This window comes from Rattus norvegicus, chromosome 7 (genome assembly GCF_021556685.1).
Source record: "Rattus norvegicus strain SHRSP/BbbUtx chromosome 7, alternate assembly SHRSP_T2T, whole genome shotgun sequence".
Taxonomy (NCBI): Eukaryota; Metazoa; Chordata; class Mammalia; order Rodentia; family Muridae; genus Rattus; species Rattus norvegicus.
This window is the reverse complement of record NC_141540.1, coordinates 120,179,419-120,197,364: the sequence shown is the minus strand read 5'-3', so window position 1 is coordinate 120,197,364 and position 17,946 is coordinate 120,179,419. Positions and strand designations below refer to the sequence as shown.

Below are 17,946 nucleotides of genomic sequence, written 5' to 3'. Positions count from 1 at the left end.
AAAATCCCAGCACTCAGGAGGCAGAGGCAGGTGGACCTCTGAGTTCGAGGACAGCCTTGTCTACACAATGAGTTTCAGTACAGCCAGGGCTACAGGGAGAAACCAATCCTTTGAAGTCCGAAAGACCACTCCAAGAAGTTGCCCTCAAATCACCAACTTCGGGTAGGTAGACTAGAACACAAGTCCTTTAATTAGTACAAGGTAGTGCTACAGGTGTTTATTTGGCCTCGCAGGTGTTTTCTATTTAAAAAAAAAAAATTTTTTTTTTAAAGATTTAGTTATTACTGCCTGCATGTATACCTACGAGCCAGAAGAGGGCACCAGATCTCATTACAGATGGTTGTGAGCCACCATGTAGTTGCTGGGATTTGAACTCAGGATCTCTGGAAGAGCAGCCAATGCTCTTAATCTCTGAACCATCTCTCCAGCCTCTCTATTTAATTTATTAACTGATGAATATTAATGACTTGTGGCGTGTGTGTGTGTGTGTGTGTGTGTACTTGCACCTCCCTTGGGTCAAATTCAGGTCAGTGATCCAAAGGACTTTCAAGACTGAGGAATTAATTGCTCTTCCCTAATCTGCCTACTGCAGGGTTCCATAGACTATAATTTTTTGTTAAAGCAATGATCCCCGAGGAGGGCAAGAGAACTCGATGAAGCAAAATCTATTACGTTAGAAGATATTATCGCCTACTTCGTGATGATCTTCAAATCATAGTGTGTCTGGATTTTTTTTTTTTCTTTTTCTTTTTCTTTTTCTTTTTTTAAAGTTCATTGAGTCAAAACACACCTACTCCAGAACAGAGTTGGGGGGGGGTTTCACTTTCTTTTCTGATTGGCTGGAAAACATCTTACCTTAATTGGCTAAAGCACTTGCCAGTCTTCTTTTCGGAGCTACGACAGGAAGAAAAGGAAGAAAGGGGTGTCCTGAACTCAGCTATTTTATTGGCTCCGGTAGCTACACCGCTTAGTGAAAAAACAATTCTAATTTGTGATTGGTTCATATTACCGCCATTCACACTAGTGAAAAACCAGTGTTCTCCTTGTAGTCTGCCTTCCTTACCTGATTGGGTGTGCCATGCAGGCTCTGCGAACTCTGATTGGTCCGACGCTCTGGCGCGGTCCGGCCCTCCCGCACTCTGTTGCCGTGGTTGCAGGCCCCGCCCGCCCGTTCCCTGACAGCGAGGCTTCTCCTGGAGGGAAGCGGGTCCGTTGGTCGGTTCGGAACGAGGCTGGCGCTGCCAGACCCGCGCCTAGCCGTTGCCATGGCAGCCACCGGCGAGGGCGCGGAGGACGAGTCGCGATCCGGCCGCTCGAGCTCCGAGGGCGAGTGCGCGGTGGCGCCGGAGCCTCTGGCGGAAGCCGGAGGCCTGTTCTCCTTTGCGGACCTCGGCGCTGCACTGGGCAGCGGCGCAGGCCTCCCGGGTCGGGCGGTGGGCAGGGCCCAGTCCCCGCTGCGCTACCTCCAAGTCCTGTGGCAGCAGGACGTCGAGCCTCGCGACGAACTGCGTTGCAAGATTCCCGCCGGGCGGCTGAGGCGTGCGGCCAGGCCCCACCGACGGCTCGGGCCCACCGGCAAAGAGGTGCACGGTGAGCTAAGTCAGGGACCCTGGGGTCGCTCGTGTGTGATCGCAGTAGTTCGAGCTGCAGAGGACTGTGACTTCATCCACTTGTTCATCCCTGAATAAAAACTTTACACTCCCGAGGGTGGTTATTAGACAGTAATGTGGGACAATGGAGAATACTTTTATTAGTAGAGACGGTAGCCCAGAGCCAGTGTCCACGCTGCACCAACTTGTGTGAAGGCACAGGTCTGAATCAGACTGCTTCACACTGGACCCTTACTTAGGCACTATAGTCACTTGTGGCCTCGATTTTCTGATTGTAGGATGGGTACACTACCAGCCTTATTCAGGGATTAAAAGAAGTTAGGCAAGGTTCTCAAAAGTTAGGCAAGGGTCTCAACGTATGTTCTACCTTAACGAAGGGCCAAACACTTGTTTGATACACATTCAGAGTTACATTGTGACCCATGAAAAGTGACTTATAAAGACTTTACTGTAAGCAAGAAAAACAGCCAGATGTGGCAGTGCACGTGTGTAACTCCAGCACTCAGGAAGCAGAGGCAGGGAGATCCCTGTGAGTTCAAGGCCAGCCTGCTCTAAGTAGCAAGTTCCAGGTCCACAAGTGTGAGTCCTGGCAATTCCACTCAGGAGGTCAGGCCTTGTAGCAAGCATCTTTTCCCAGCGAGCCATCCCAACATCCCTAAAGCTTACATATTTATTGGCTGACAATTACAGTGATTACCATTTAGTTATTCTGATTCGAAGTCACATAGCAAACAGGTCAGCCAGAATGCCTTAGTATGTCTGTTATATTGGAAAATGGGGTGCAGAATAATTAAGAATGGAAAGGTTTTTGTTTTTTTTTCTTTTTTTCGGAGCTGGGGACCGAACCCAGGGCCTTGCGCTTCCTAGGTAAGCACTCTACCACTGAGCTAAATCCCCAGCCCCAGAATGAAAGGTTTTAAGGTCTCTTTTTCACACCTAACAGCGTTTGATCCAGTATGCTGGTGTTATAAAAAAAATAGAAAAGAATATTTAAAAGAAAACAAAACAGTGGTCTATGGATGTGTGCAATTGTTATATCTCGTTTGCAACTTTTTGGACCATTCTCTAACAACTAAGGCATTGCTTCCTGGTCCTTCTGAAAAACAGGCGATGCCTTTGAAAGGGGGAAAGTTTCTGTTTAGGAATTAGAAAGTTTGCTAAGTCATTTGGGAGTGACCCGCTTTGAAGTCACATAGTAAGAGGTTGAATGTGATTAGGTCACAAAGAGCTAAATAAACCCTCTCATTCTTTCTCTCTTAAAAAATTAATCTCAATTTTCTTTGTAACAGCTTAGAGCTGGCAAGACAATTCAGCCATGTTTTATAGATAACAGGCTGAGGCCCAGGATAAGTAACTGGCTTGCTCAAGGTCACCAGCTACCACAAGTGGCAGAAATTAGATTTGGCTCCAGAAGTCAGATTTGCTGCAGAAAGTGGCCTCTCCAACTGTGGCCCTGCCAATTTCTCCTTATTGCCAGGCCAGTGGGTTCTATCCTGACACCTGTGCTTCAGGACTGCCATGACTAAAGGTGGGGGATGAGGAAAAGCTAGGGAACCGTGCACCTCCTATTTGGTTCTGGTTTTTTTTTTTTTTTTTTTTTTTTTTTTTGTTCTTTTTTTCGGAGCTGGGGACTGGAACTCAGGGCCTTGCGCTTCCTAGGTAAGCGCTCTACCACTGAGCTAAATCCCCAACCCCCCCCCCTTTTTTTTTAACTGTCACTTCTCTCTTTATAGCTCTGAAGAGGCTGAGGGACTCAGCTAATGCCAATGACATAGAAACAGGTGAGTGTACCCAGGTGGGCCTATGGGCTGAGGGGAAGGAAAGAGCCAAGCACTCTGTCCTGGGCCGTCCACCAGCTCATCCTCACTCCCTTGGAGCAGGCTTGCTCTATTTACTCCTTGCTCTGAAGTCACTGTGCAAAACTCCCTCACCATGCTCTTCTGTTACCCGGAGTTTTCCTGGTGTCATAGTGCTTATCATGCTGTGTGTTTCCTGATTCTAGCAACCATGTCTGTCTGCTTGTCTCCCACCCCCACCTCCCCCGTGGGACTCAGCATATCCCTCAGCAAAGAGCAAGTGGCTCTTTGGAATTCGTGGCTCCCAGGAGTGAACATTCCACCTTGACTGGTAGGTGGCAACCCTGGCTACTCAGTAGCTGGTCCTTAGATGAGTTTTTTGGTTTTGTTTTGTTTTCCCAAGATAGGATCTATTTATGCAGCCCTGGCTGTCCTGGAACTCACTCTGTAGACCAGGCTGGCCTCAAACTCAAAGATCTGCCTGTCTCCTGAGTGCTGTTTTAGATTTCTTATTAGCAGGGCGCCTGGCAAACATGGGTGGGGCTCCCTTCAAGACACTGAGGTTGGCTTTCTACTGATGCTTCTAAGTGTTTCCTAACTGAGGTAGAGCATCAGAGGTACAAGGACTGCTTCTAGAACAAATACTTCTCCTCCTTCTACTTCTACTTCTACTACTACTACTGATGATGATGATGATAACAAGGATTTGGGGCTAGACAGATGGCCCAGTGGTTAAGAGCACTGACTGCTCTTCCAGAGGTTCTGATTTCAATTCCCTGCAACCACATGGTGGCTCACAACCATCTGTAATGAGATCTGATGCCCTCTTCTGGTGTGTCTGAAGATAGGGACAGTGTAGTCATATAAATAAAATAAGTATATTTAAAAAAAATAATAATAAGGATTTAACCTGCTGACAATGCCCTCCTCATGTAGGGGGAAACAGGGTGCTAGTTTACTGTGCCTGTTGTATTGTCAGACCTCCATCATAGACCATTTAGAAAAATAGCACCTGGGTTGGGGATTTAGCTCAGTGGCAGAGCGCTTGCCTAGGAAGCGCAAGGCCCTGGGTTTGGTCCCCAGCTCCGAAAAAAAGAACCAAAAAAAAAAAAAAAAAAAAAAAAGAGGAAAAAAAAAAGAAAAATAGCACCTAAGGAGGGAGCTTTCTTTTTGGCTCGTGATTTCAGATCTTCTAGTCCTCAGATTATTTCTATCCTCAGGGTGGTGGAGTGTGCCTTCATTCCTAGCTCTGGGAGACAGAGGTAGTCAGATCACAAATTATGGCCAGTCCGGTCTGCACAACAAACTCTAAAACAGCCTGGGGTAGAGAGGGAGATAAAAATAATAGGATTGGCCTGGGGGAATGGCTCAGTGGGTGAGAACACTTGCTGTAAAAGCAATAGGACCTGAGTTCAAATCCCCAGGACCTATGCAAGTAAAGTCAGTTATGGCTCCATGTCACTGTAACCCCAGTCTTAGTGACTGGAGACAGGTGGGTCCTAGGAGTTTGATGGACAGCATCTGAGCTGCAACAGGGAGCTGCAGGTTCAGTGAGAGAGGTCTTGTGTTACAAGATGGTAAGTGATACATGGCCGATGTCCTCTGCGTGCATACCATAGGCATGTGCACTTGCACACACTATGAACATATAAGCTGTCAACACTGATGCAGACCCATGGTTACGGGAGCCCACTTCCAGCAGGCATGGGGGGCGCGGGGTTACCTCAGGAACCTGCTTCCTGATGGTCCCCTTACCTTTGGTGCATCAGTGGTCAACAGGCGCAGGACCTGGGCAATCTCAGCTTGATCTGTGTGCCGTGAAATTTAATGTTTTAAGATGTTCGAACATCACCTAAAAGTTTTTTTTTTTTTAAAGACATTTTTTAATGTTTCTTCTTTGGGGAAGCAGGTGCCATGGTGCGCTAGTGGATGTCACAGGACAACTGTGGGGACCTAGTCCCTCCTTTACCCTGTGTGATTGAAGTTAGCTCATCAGTCTTGATGACAAGGCTCTTTAGCTCCTGAGCCTTCCTCTCCACTCAGGCCCTTTTAAAAAAATTTTAAACTGTCTCTAGTATGAGGCAGGAGAATAGGGTTCGGGCTAGTGGGTTTGAGTTTAGCCGTGAACGTGTGATTCCCCAGCCTCTGTCTCCAGAGTGCTGTGGTCACAGGAGCGTGCCACCACACCCAGCTAGCCAGTCACCAGCACTACCTGAGCAGGCACTTACAGGGCACTGCCGCATACCAAAGCTCTAGCCTGTGAAATAGCTGAGGAGGAACCAGGTCAAAACCCAGAGTGAACACAAAACAGCAGTCATACACTTTGCTTCTTGTCTCCTGGGTCAGTGTGACCTCTGAACCTTAAGCTGTCTCACTGGGCAAAGTGTCCTGGTCTATGACACCTCGCTGGGTTACTGTGAGGCTGATGCCCGGCCAGAACTCTGAGCACACTGTACAGTGAGGAGCACAGTCTTTTGCTGTTCAGGAACAGGATGAACAGGGGAGAGGTGTGGGAGAGAAAAGAAGGGGCTGACTCAGCTTGGGAGAGCCACGTGGACCGGAAGCAATTCTTCTTTTGGCTGCAAGGACTCAGACCCTTGATGGGTTCCCGGGAAAAAAGCCTATAATGTCACTGACTCAAAAGTGACTGGCAGCAATTTTCTCCACTTGCATTGACAAAAGTGACTGGCAGCAATTTTCCTCACTTGCGTGGACATGGTCATTAGTGTATAATGTCTTCCCCTTTACAGGGCCTGGCGCTGTCAGGGATGGAATACCACATCTATTATCCCATCACAGCAGCGCTGCTGATAGGCAAGGCAGAGACGCCCTGGTTTTCTGGTGGCTGCTTTGCAAGTCCAGGCCTTCATGCCTGTTCTCAGCCCAGCCCTGCCACTGCCTCACATTGGGGGCTGTTCAGTTCTTCCTTGCTTAGCTTCGCCTGGGATTTTGTATGTCCCTGGGGCTTGTACTCTCTCCTCTTCAAAGAGCGGCTGCTTCTCCTCCTCTTTCAAAGTGCTACTTCTTGAGAACCAAGTAAATACCAGCTAGCAGCTTGGGCAGCTGTGTCTAGCTGGAATGCATATATATCTATGCAGAGACACAGAGATGGGACCACAGCCTATACCAGAATTTCTGTGACTCTTCAGTCCTACCATGGGGATAGAGAGTCCCTTCTGACACCCTATCCTCTCCCTAGAAACATAGCTTAAACACAGAATCCATGGCCATTGCAATAAGAGAGTTCCTCACAGGGCTAGAAGTCTCTAGAGGGCCAGCATCCAGGAGGGACCAACTTTCCTGTGAACTACGGATGGCTCATCTGGAGGGGCCCTCGAGTATCGTCCATCCCTTGGGACTGCAGCATAGCTAACACGCCTGCTCTGTCACCCTTCTCCTCCCTCCCCCATCGTGGTTGTCAGTGCAGCAGCTTCTGGAAGATGGTGCGGATCCCTGCGCAGCTGATGACAAAGGCCGAACAGCCCTCCATTTTGCTTCCTGCAATGGCAATGACCAGATTGGTGAGTTCTGGAGCAACAGGAGCTGGTCAAAGGCAGCAACAGTTTCTAAGCAGTGGGGAAGGAATTGCTGTCTGCATGCCTCAGGGCACCCGGGGTTTGGAATAAGGAGGGCTTGTGAAGGGAATCCTCAGTGCTAGGATTACAGATGTGTCCCACCGTGGCAGGCTTGGCAAGTAGTCATTTAATAAACAGAGGGCCTTGCTGAATGAACACAGTGTGTGTGTGTGTGTGTGTGTGTGTGTGTGTGTGTGTGTGTGTGTTTGTATTTGTATGTTTGAAATGGGGTCTCATGTAGTCCAGGCTATCAGACTTCCTGTATTGCTTAGAATAACTAATCCCCCTGCCTCTGCCTCCAGAATGCTAGGAGTCCACAAACCTGGGCCATCCATTTTTTCTTTCTTTTTGTGGTTCTGGAGATTGAACCCAGGGGCTTCAGTCATGTTAGCAAGTGCTCTGCCACTAAGCTACATCCCTGGCCCTCTTAGGGTTTGCACTGCTGTGAAGAGACACCATGACCAAGGCAACTCTTACAAAGGACATAAAACTTGGGGCTGGCTTAGAGATTCAGTCCATTATCATCATGACAGGAAACCTGGCAGTGTCCAGGCAGGCATGGGGCAGGCAGAGCTGAGAGTTCTGCATCCTGTTCTGAAAGCAGCTAGAAGACTGACTTATAGGCAACTAGGAGGAGGGTCTCAAAGCCCATCCCCTAGATGACACACTTTCTCCAACAAGGCCACACCTCCTAACAGTGCCACTCCATGGGCCAAGCATATATACCACACTAGCCCTCTTTTGGTTTGGTTTGGTTTGGTTTTTCAAGACCGGGTTTCTCTGTGTACCTGGCTGTCCTGAAACTCACTCTGTAGACCAGGCTGGCCTTGAAATCAGGGATCTGCCTGCCTCTACCTACTGAGTGCTGGTATTAAAGCTGTGTGCCACCACCACCCAGCTTTCCTTTTTATTTTAAGAAAGAATCTAAGTAAGTTGCCCAAACTGGCCTTGAGTTCATGCTACAACCCTGGTAGGCCTTGAACTTGAAACCTTCTAGCCTCAGACCCCTGAAGAGCTAGAATCACAAACCTGAGCCACCAGGCCCAGATATGTCTCCATGCTGCCCCTTTCCTATGGTTAGTAGGTTTTTTCTGTGTATGACTCTTTACAAATCTTTGCCTACCCCACAAAGATAGCCTCCTATTTCCTTCTAGAAAGGTGACTGTTACAATTAATCTATGATCAGTCCCTCTGGAATTAGCTTGTGTTCTTTTGTGAAACTTAGCCTGGCCTCCCTGTACAATGTTGGTTGTTAACCAGGGTGATTCTAGCTGGTGACTGGCAAGCCCTGTCACCATGAGGCAGCCTAAGGCTGCTAAAGAAGGAAGATAGTTCCCAGAGTGCAGCATCGTCTATTGTCGCCTAGACACTGCAGGGGAATAGGAAATACATTTAGGAGACCTCTCCTCAGTCAGATAGGACTGAGAGGCCAAGAGACCCTCCTAGAGTCCTTGGTTCCTGACCCTTGGGTCCTGCACCCTGTAGATCAAGTAAGTTATTTAATGCACGCCACAACATGGGGAGCCATGTCTGGATTCTGCATTCCACTGAAGTAGAGATTGCTGGTTTCTTTGAAGACAGAATGGCATAGTCAGCAATGAGACCAACCTCTGACTCCTAACCTCTGACCTCTGATGTCCCAGTTACTACTGAACACCCTGATCTCATCTGCAAACTTAGGGACATCTACAAGTGTGTTCCTACAGATACAGGTTGGCAAAGTGACTGCTCTGAGCCCCAAATAAAAGGACATGACGGTCTTCAGCCTGGTATTTGTTATAGGTGGCCCTGTCGTTGGAAGTGATAAGATGAGGTCTATCCCTGAGGAGTGGGGTCATCCAAGGCCTATATGGCTAGGTGACACTAGTGGCAGGACAGGGAGAGACCAGACGGTTTCTACTTTTCTCCACACTCCAAACAGACCTCTGCTGGCTCTGGGTGAGGATTAGTTGGAGGAAACCTCTAACAGTATATTGTGGTGTTTTCTGTCTTCAGTGCAGCTTCTCCTGGACCATGGGGCCGACCCCAACCAACAGGATGGTCTGGGCAACACCCCATTGCACCTGGGTAAGTCCACCACAAGCTAGACTTCTAGCATGTAAAGCTTAGGTTTCAGGAGGCTCCCAGCAGGATCCCCTAGCATTCTGGCAGGGCCTGCACCACAAGTATGCACTTCCCACAGCCTCTGTCCCACGGACCATCCATTCCCAGGAGACTATGCACCTGGCAGGACTGCTGTGCACCCTGGACTGGCTGCACACAGCTCTGCTAGGAAGTGGGTTGTGAGCCCTTTGGCTGCCCCAGCCTTGCTGTTGATTCACCCCAACAATTACAGTGAGTCTCAGCTCCATGCCTCAGTTTCCCCAGCTAAACAGGGTAAACTGGACTTGATCTAAGCCCTACTCAATAGGGCATACTGCCCTGGCGACACTGTCTCAGGAGGTAACACAGCACAGCCACACTCAGGACTCAGCTTTTCTTCCCTTGATCCCCACAGTCCTGGTTCTTACATCACTTTTCTTTCACAGCGGCCTGCACCAACCATGTTCCTGTCATCACCACACTGCTTCGAGGAGGTATGTGGGGGACCCCTTCCCAGTCTCCTGCCCTTTTCTCCATCTCCTCCCCAGCATGCTTCCTCTGCCTATCCCCACAGGGGCCCGTGTAGATGCCCTAGACAGAGCTGGCCGCACGCCCCTACACCTGGCCAAGTCGAAACTGAACATCCTGCAGGAGGGTCATTCTCAGTGCCTGGAAGCCGTCCGCCTAGAGGTGAAGCAGGTGAGTGAGTCCTCCTCGGATGGGTACCATGCTTACCAGACTGCCTGCCTCTGGCCTAGGGCTCCTGATCTTACCAACCCCAACATCCCTTCTCTGTTATGTATAGTAGTGAGTTAGTTAAACCACTTTGACTCCCAGGGGGGATCAGTCTCATGATACACCCACCCAAGAACTCTCTGCATTTGCAAATACAGACACACACACACACACACACACACACACACACACACACACCAGCTAATTTGGATATGCCTTGACTAGCTCAATGGGTGGGCATTTCTAATCTTCCCCACCAACACTTTCTTTTTTTTTGGGGGGGGGTTCTTTTTTTTGGAGCTGGGGACCGAACCCAGGGCCTTGCGCTTCCTAGGTAAGCGCTCTACCACTGAGCTAAATCCCCAGCCCCCCACCAACACTTTCTAAATCTGTTTTATCTTTGCTGCCCCATTACCTTCTGGCCAGCCCCCCCTATAGGGGCATTTTCCCTTTCCACCTACATTGCTGGATGAATTTTCTACTGTAGCTCTTAGATCTAATCCTTCTCCCTCCAGGTCATGGTGATTCTCCTCCTCCTTCCCTCTCTCTGGATCCCTTGGCCATGCAGCAGTCTAAAAGTCCCTCCCTGTCTCCCTGCCCAGCCATTGGCTGCATGGCAAATCTTTACTATCAATCTAAGCCAGCTGGGGCAGGGACCCTCAGTGGAAGCTTGGCTGTCAGGAGATGAAATAGACAAAGCGTTAGAACCAACTCCCAGTGCTTATGTTAATAGTAGCAACTTGCCTGTGCCTGCCTCCTAGCCTGTGACTTCCTATCTCCTTCCAGATCATCCACATGCTACGGGAGTACCTGGAGCGCTTGGGGCGACATGAACAGCGTGAACGGCTAGATGACCTCTGTACCCGCCTCCAGATGACAAGTACCAAAGAACAGGTGAGCTTCAGCCACAGGACCAAGCAATAGCCTCAGCCAGTCCAGCTCTGCTCCAATGCAGCCAGACCCATGTATCAAAAAAAGATGGGACCTAGGGTATTGCTACTACCATAGCCCCTCACAGCCTCTGTCTATGTCCTTGAAGCTGAAGTGGCTGGTGTGTGCTCAGGTCTGCTCTTGGGGGCAGTACCAGACCACGTGATGTCTAGGATGAACCCATAGTCAGAGAGAAAGGGTGACAGGGCCCTTCACTGGTCAGGGACTCTGCTGAGCACAACACAAAGGTCTCAAACCCCCATCCTGCTCATTGAAATACCATGGAGGGGAAGCATTTGCATGCCCTGAAGAGTGGCAGTGCCCATGTTCAGTGCCCATTGTGATACCCCTGGTTCAACCTGACTGTCTCCCTGCAGGTGGATGAAGTGACGGACCTCTTGGCCAGCTTCACCTCCCTCAGTCTGCAGATGCAGAGTATGGAGAAGAGGTAGCAAGGAAGGCTGCTTCTTGCTTTACCGCCGCACTCCTGCCCTCTGCACATGCTACAGGGAAAGCCCAAGGGATCTGGAGTTCCACTTTGCCCTTGCCCTGAGATGCTGAGGACAGAACTGACAATGTGCAACATCTCCCTGGGTCAGGACCACAGCCCCTGCTCCTGCTGCATAATACCAGCTCTGTAGCCACACTCCAGGCCCACACGTGCTGTCCTAGCAGACACCACTCCTCCTGTGGCCTCCCTGTCCCTCAGCCCACCTCAGAGCCCTCTCTCTTCCCAGCCGTGGATTTCCATTACCTCCACCTGGCTTTGGGTAGGCCGCTCTGAGGCCACCAGGGCTGCTCTGTTCTCTAAGCTCGCCTGCTCCTTACACCAGCACTTCAGTTTAGCCCTGCTCCTGACTTTCAAGGAAACACTGCACTGTGGGGTGTCTCTGAGCAGAAGAGGGACATTGCTCAAGCTTAGGCCTTCATAAGATTAGGAAGGACCCTTTTTAGCCCAAAGAAAGATCTGTAACACCTTCTCTCCCAGTCACTGGAACACTACACATGGGGGTCCATTTCACAGCCTACTTATCAGTGGTTGATAGTGGGTCATGGGCCCAGGTCCTTATCCCAGGATCCTCTAGGCCTTGGGTGTTTTGATAAGAGGCTATACAGATATATAACTAGAGGTCTTTAGTGGGGAGAAGATTCTGGATCACCTAGGTGGACTGGATATCACCCCAGGTAGCCCTGGGGAGGAGGCCGGAGGTGACCTATGCCATGTGGACGTGAGTCATGGAGGAAGAAGCCAGGAGCTGGCTAAGGACAGCCAGTGGGTCCCTCGGAGCCTCCAGCAGGGACTGGCTCTGCTGACAACTGCACCAGACAGAGCTCAGCTGGACATGTTTTTGTTTCTGGCCTCCAGAATTGTGAAAAGAAATCTGTTGGTTGAACTGGTGGTTGTTTTTTGGTTCATTTTTGGTTTTGGTTTGTGGTGGCTTCTTGTGGCACTAGGAACTGAGGAAGTAGTGGGGCCAGATTCATTGCAGAGGTCTCAAGTCTATTGAACCTGTCTGGCCTATGAAGGAGACATTCCTGGGCTGGGGGGAGGGGGGGACGGGGGGGACACATCCTCACCTAGGAGGTCCTCCTTCCAGACAGGGTTTTGGCCAATGGCTTCTAGGCTCCCAGCCCATGTCCAGCCTGGCACTGCCCCACTTTCTCTCCAAGCTGGAAGCCCTGGCTACTAGCCAAGGAGGGCCTTTCTTCAAATCCCAGCTTGGTATTGAGCTGAAACTCAGCCACTCCCCAGACCCTGAGGAAGAACTGGATAGAATTTCTACCCCCAGCTCCTTGTGAGAGAAAACCCAAAATCTATGTCGGTAGGGTTGGGAGGGCAAAGTGCTTCAGTGGCCTCAAGATGGGGAGGGGCAGCTGCTGTCCCTGCGGAGTGACAAGAGGGAGGGGCTGGGTGTATGATGCAGACTTTCTCCTCTGCCTGAGTGACCAACTCTGCAGGTGACCCTGACTTCTTGGGGCCTAGGGGCTCACTTGATCTTTCTCTATTCTTAGGGCTCCACTGGGGCAGGAGCTGGAGACCTGGGCAGGCTGGAGACCAAGAGCGAGCAGAGGCAGGGCTGAAGGAACCAGTTCCTCAGGCATTGCATCTCTGGGCTCCTCACCCTAGACCTCCTGGAAGGACTTGAGGCCTAGTTACCAGCCCTCTGGCTGTTAGGGAAGGGACAGGAACCCCAGAACAGAGGAAGGTTTGTGTGGCGCGTGCACTGCTATGCTGGGGAAAAATCCACACTAAGAGAAATTGGGAAATCCGGCTCTGGTGCCCTGGCAGCAGAGGCATAAAGGGCTGCCAGGTTCCTCTGGGCTGCCGGGCACACCAAGGACTCCTTGCCCCTGACTGGGCTTCTGCTTTGCATATGAAGAGCTATGTAACCCAGAATCTCCAGGAAACAGGGACCAATCAATTCCTGAAGCCTGGGCCTCCAGGAACAAGGAGGTCCTGAATCCCTGTTACCACAGGTTCGGTCCCACACTGCATCTGTTGCTAACTCCCCCAGTGGCTATGCAGACAGTGAAGGGAGGGCTTGCCAAAGGAAGTTGGCTTCTAGGTTAATCATCAACACTGGTCAGGCGGCCAGACAATCTTCCCTGTCCTATTTCCAGCCACAATATTTCCTATAGCCCTGAATCAGTTTGAAGAGCCAGCCAGAGACTTGTCTCAGACACTTGAGTGAGTCAGAAAGCACAAGTGGGCCCTGGGCGCCGGGCTGGGCACGGGGCAGGAAGGAACACAGCTGCAGTAGTCCTCTGGGCTTCTAGAGCTGGCTGTTGGAGAGGCCCCGATGTGGGGGAGGGCGATGTGTGCAGGGCCGGAAGGAAAGCTCGTGGCTTCACCTGGGCCCGACTCCTTCTGAACACAAACTGTCATGATGGAGCACTACTCAGACCACGAATGTTCACAGGTTTGAGGTGGGCCTGCTCCTGCTGCCATCTACACCTGAACAAACAGGTTTGCCAGGTTCCCCCACCCAGGCAGCTAGATCCACCTCAGACTCATTATTTCTACCATGCCTGAAGCCAGAGCCTCTTCACGATCCATGTCCTCACAGAGGGTGGAGGTATGTGTTGAGTGCCTACTGTGTGCCAACATGTGCAGTTGTCACATTATGTATATACATCTCCCCTGCAGACTTGATTGAAATAAAGTGTCGGATGCTAGTCTAGCATTCTCCCCACTGCCTGGCTTCCAAAAGCCCTGTATTTGTGGTGCTTGTGGGATGCGCTTGCTAGACGGGCACATTGTGTGAATGCCCGTCTGACTGATCAGTGTTCTCAGAAGCAGAGGCCTCACACTCTTCCTTGCCAGAGCTCACAGTACAGTGTACATGGTGGATAAGATGCACACCTGGTACTAAGACAATGGTCAGAGGTCATGGGGTCAGGAGCCTAGGTAGTCTGGCTGATCTTTGGGGAGGATACTCCACAAAGGGTGAGGGGTAGGCTACAAAGGAAAGTAGGTTTGGCCAGGGAGGCGCTAGGCTAGGACCATAGGATAGTGGGGGACCATAGTTGGAGTGGGGGCCCAGCTCAAACACCTCCAGTTCTACCCAGAGGGCTCCCAACTGGGATTCAGCAGAATTTGAAACCCACCCCTTGGGGTTGGGGATTTAGCTCAGTGGTAGAGCGCTTGCCTAGCAAGCACAAGGCTCTGGGTTCGGTCCCCAGCTCCGGGAAAAAAAAAAAGAAAAAAAAAGAAAAGAAAAAAAAAAGAAACCCACCCCTTTCCCCAAGCTACACTGCTGCTCCGAGTTGCCCAGAGGCTGAGACCGGTGCCTGCATGCCCCAGCTCCACAGTCATCCAGAGCCCCGAATGCTGAGGTAGCCTCAGTGTACCCATCTCCCCCGTCCTGGCACCATCCTTCCCGTCCAGCCTCACCCTGACAATAAGCCACTTTGCTTGTTGCCAAACAGATGTCTCCATAATCAGTCTCAGCCTCTTTAACCCACTCTCAGCCCAGCCTCTGGCCTCCCACCATCTTACAGCAGCCACTCACAAATGAGTCCTACACCAGGAGGCGATGTTCATTAACAGGAAAGCTGGGGTAGTTAATTGGTGGTTTTTCCCCAGGTCCACACCTCAGAGTTAATAGATGATGCTGTCCCTGCCAGCCCAAGGCGGGAGGAGGGGCTGATGAGAGGGTCTGCGCTAGAGCCCTCACTTTAGCCAGGGTCAGGCAGCCCTGCCAATGGCCTAGAGTTGGGCTCAAGGAGACCACCTCCTTTACCTGTTCTCGTTCTTCTTCAAGGAGACCACCTCCTTTACCTGTTCTCATTCTTCTTCAAGGAGACCACCTCCTTTACCTGTTCTCGTTCTTCTCACCCTGAGTCAATCGGCTCCGTCCTGCCACTTGTATGACTGCATGAAACCAAATCAGATCGACCTGAGCTCTGTGGTCTAGAGCAAGAAACTTAACCTTTCTGGTTTCACTCTCTCTTCAAACCAGATGAGACACAAGTTCCAGAGTCAAGGGCAAGAACTATATAAAACGTGGCAGGGGTAGCAGGCCATTTCCCTGATGATGCCCCACCATCCCCCACATAGATCCTGTAGTCAAATGCGTCTCACCCCAGCTCATCACCTTCCTTTGAATCTGTCCCCTTAGTTGTCCCCGCTGCCACCCCAGGGCTCAAGCTAGAAGCCTAGGTACCTCTCTTCCTCCTCGACCTTGATGACAACTGTTGTCAACCTTAACATGGTTGACTAGGTAGGTCTCCACTGTCTTTGTCTTGGATTTTCAGCAGCCTGACCAGTGTCCCTGTCCCTGTCCCTCCCTTGGTTCTTCCACCATAGTTACCACCAGAGTTGGCAGACACAAAGAGCTCCTGAACCCTCACCAAATCACTGGTTTCAGAACAGGTGCCCCCAGAAAGAATCCGGTCTTGAGAGGAGAACCAGAGCCTTCTTCATGATGTGTCCCCAGCACCTTTCCTCCCTCCCTGAGGACATCCTGTGCCATCACAGGCCCCTGCAAATGGTCTTCCATGCCTTCCTCTTTGTGCCACAGTGAATGCACATTTAATGACTGGCCTTGGGCACAAGCTTCTCCAGGAAGTCTTTTCTGGGGGTCCACACTGATGGGTCCTTTTCTGGCTTCACAGTCTGTCTGTCTCTCCTGCCGTGCCCGGCAGGTACTCAAATGTGAATGCTACACATTGCTCCTTACACAGTTTGTACCAGCTGGGGCGCCTTTCATCCCAACACTCAGGAGGCAGAAACAAGTGGACCTCTGTGAATTCAAAGCCAGCTTGGTCTAGTGAGACCACAAGAAGGCAAGGGCTACAGAATCCAAACCTTGTTCCAGCTAGGAAAAGCTTCTTCCCTGTAAGGCTATCCCAGCCTTGACTTAAAGGTGGCTGGGCCCTCAGCTCAGGTGACCTGACCTCACTCAAACTCCACTCCAGCCCACACTGTCTGCCTTGGGCTCCACAGGACACGTGGTTTTCTCCTAACCAAGTTATTTATTGCACCCACCTGCTCGCTCGAGCACTTCATTAGTCCTAGAAACAAACCCCAGAGTCCTGGCAGCCAAGTAAAGCTAGCAGCAGGCCATCAATCTTCCTGTCATGTCTGTCCAAAAACCATTTCCTAGCTCAGGTCCAGGTCTTGAGGGCTCTCCTCACTGGGGCTCCCAGGCTGTACATGGAAACCCTGCAACTTTCTGAGTAATGCCCCAGAGGGAGCCCTACTTCATCTTTTCCCTCCTGGAAACCATGTTTTGCCCAGCCTGGTCTGTCTGAGAGATGAATTCTCTGTTGTCCTCACTGAGCTCTCCCTGGGGGAGGCCATGTGAGCTGTATATGGTTGCTTTCACTGCCTTACATTGCCTCCTATGGGTTGCCTTCCTTCAGAAGACCCTGTCTTTATGTGTCCCCTCAGGAGACTGAGGAAGGAGAATTGCTGTGACTTTGGGGCTAGCCTGGGCTACATAATAACTGTAGCCTGGGCTACACCAAGTCAGCCAGGCCATAAAGCAGAGCCCTATAACAGCAGCCAGGAGATAGTTCAGGTTTGTAAACATAAGGACCTGAGTTTGATCTCCAGCTACCATGTAAAAAGCCACTGCTGACCCTCATGTGCCTTTAATCCCAGCATGTAGGAGGCAGGGGCAGGTCAGAATTCCAGGCTGGTCAGGGTTACATAGTAAGAGTCTATGTCAACAAAACAAACGGAAAGCCATAAGTCTGTAATCCTAGTGCAGAGGAAGCTGGGACAAGAGGCACCCAGGGATTTTTCTGGCCAAAGTGGGGAGCTTCAGATTAAGTGAGAGAAAGTAAGGTTGATCAGGGAGCTGCTCAATTAGGACCTCTTGCTTACAACACACACACACACGCACACACACACACACACACATACACAGACAGACAGACATACACACACAGATATACAGACATACACACAGATACACACACACATAGATATACACACAGACACAGATACACACACAGACATACACAGATACACACAGAGATACACACACATAGATATACACACACAGAGACACAGATACACACACATATAGATATACACACAGACACAGACACACAGACACAGACACACACACACACACACACACACACACACACACACACACGGTCTAAAGTTCCCTCTGGAATCCTTGTTTACACTGACCAGAAGGCAGGAGCTTCCCTCTGTGGGTCACTTCTGGTCAGCCTGTTCTTCCGTTAGGGCCTCTTTCTGGCAGTACTGGGGATTGAACTCAGGGCTTCATGCATATAAATACACACACACACACACACACACACACACACACACACACACACACGTGCAAGCACTCTCCCACTAAATGGTAGCCCTAGCTCTTCTACTTTTTGTTCTTTTGTTTTGAGAAGGATTTCTTTGTGGACATGGACCCCCTGGCTCTCCTGGAACTTGCTCTGTAGACCAGGCTGGCCTCAAACACTCAGAGATCTTCCTGCCTCTGCCTCCCCAATGCTAAGATTAAAGATTACGACATCACTGACTTGGTCTCTCCTTACTTTTTGAGATAGGCCTCACTAAATCACCAGGCTGGCCTTGAACTTCCTGTATAGCCTAGACAGACATGGGACTTGAGAACCTTCTGTTCGGTTCCACAGTAACCGGCTTCTGACCTGCCCTGCCAGACCCTGCTGGGATGACACTTTTGTCTCTGTGGTGTCCCTTTCCTGGGAGTTAACTCGGTATTTCCCAGTAGACAG

General features: G+C 50.5%; 1 protein-coding gene across 2 annotated transcripts; it reads left to right on the top strand.

Annotated features, from left to right (window-relative positions):
- The first annotated feature begins 1,177 nt into the window (after positions 1–1,177).
- On the top strand, positions 1,178–13,939 carry Ankrd54 (ankyrin repeat domain 54). Of its 2 annotated transcripts, XM_087558215.1 has the most exons (9): positions 1,178–1,590; positions 3,344–3,391; positions 6,829–6,927; positions 8,977–9,048; positions 9,510–9,557; positions 9,638–9,762; positions 10,585–10,692; positions 11,106–11,176; positions 12,742–13,939. In XM_087558215.1, the coding sequence occupies exons 1-9, from the start codon at positions 1,266–1,268 to the stop codon at positions 12,854–12,856; spliced, it is 1,011 nt and encodes a 336-aa protein (XP_087414341.1). In that variant the 5' UTR covers positions 1,178–1,265; the 3' UTR covers positions 12,857–13,939.
- Positions 13,940–17,946: the final 4,007 nt, after the last annotated feature.

Excerpts from the sequence above, each read along its gene's own strand:
- Ankrd54 (XM_087558215.1), top strand. The coding sequence starts at position 1,266 with ATGGCAGCCACCGGCGAGGGCGCGGAGGACGAGTCGCGATCCGGCCGC. Across the intron at positions 1,591-3,343 it reads CACCGGCAAAGAGGTGCACG|CTCTGAAGAGGCTGAGGGAC; the intron begins GTGAGCTAAGTC and ends CTCTCTTTATAG. Across the intron at positions 3,392-6,828 it reads TGCCAATGACATAGAAACAG|TGCAGCAGCTTCTGGAAGAT; the intron begins GTGAGTGTACCC and ends CGTGGTTGTCAG.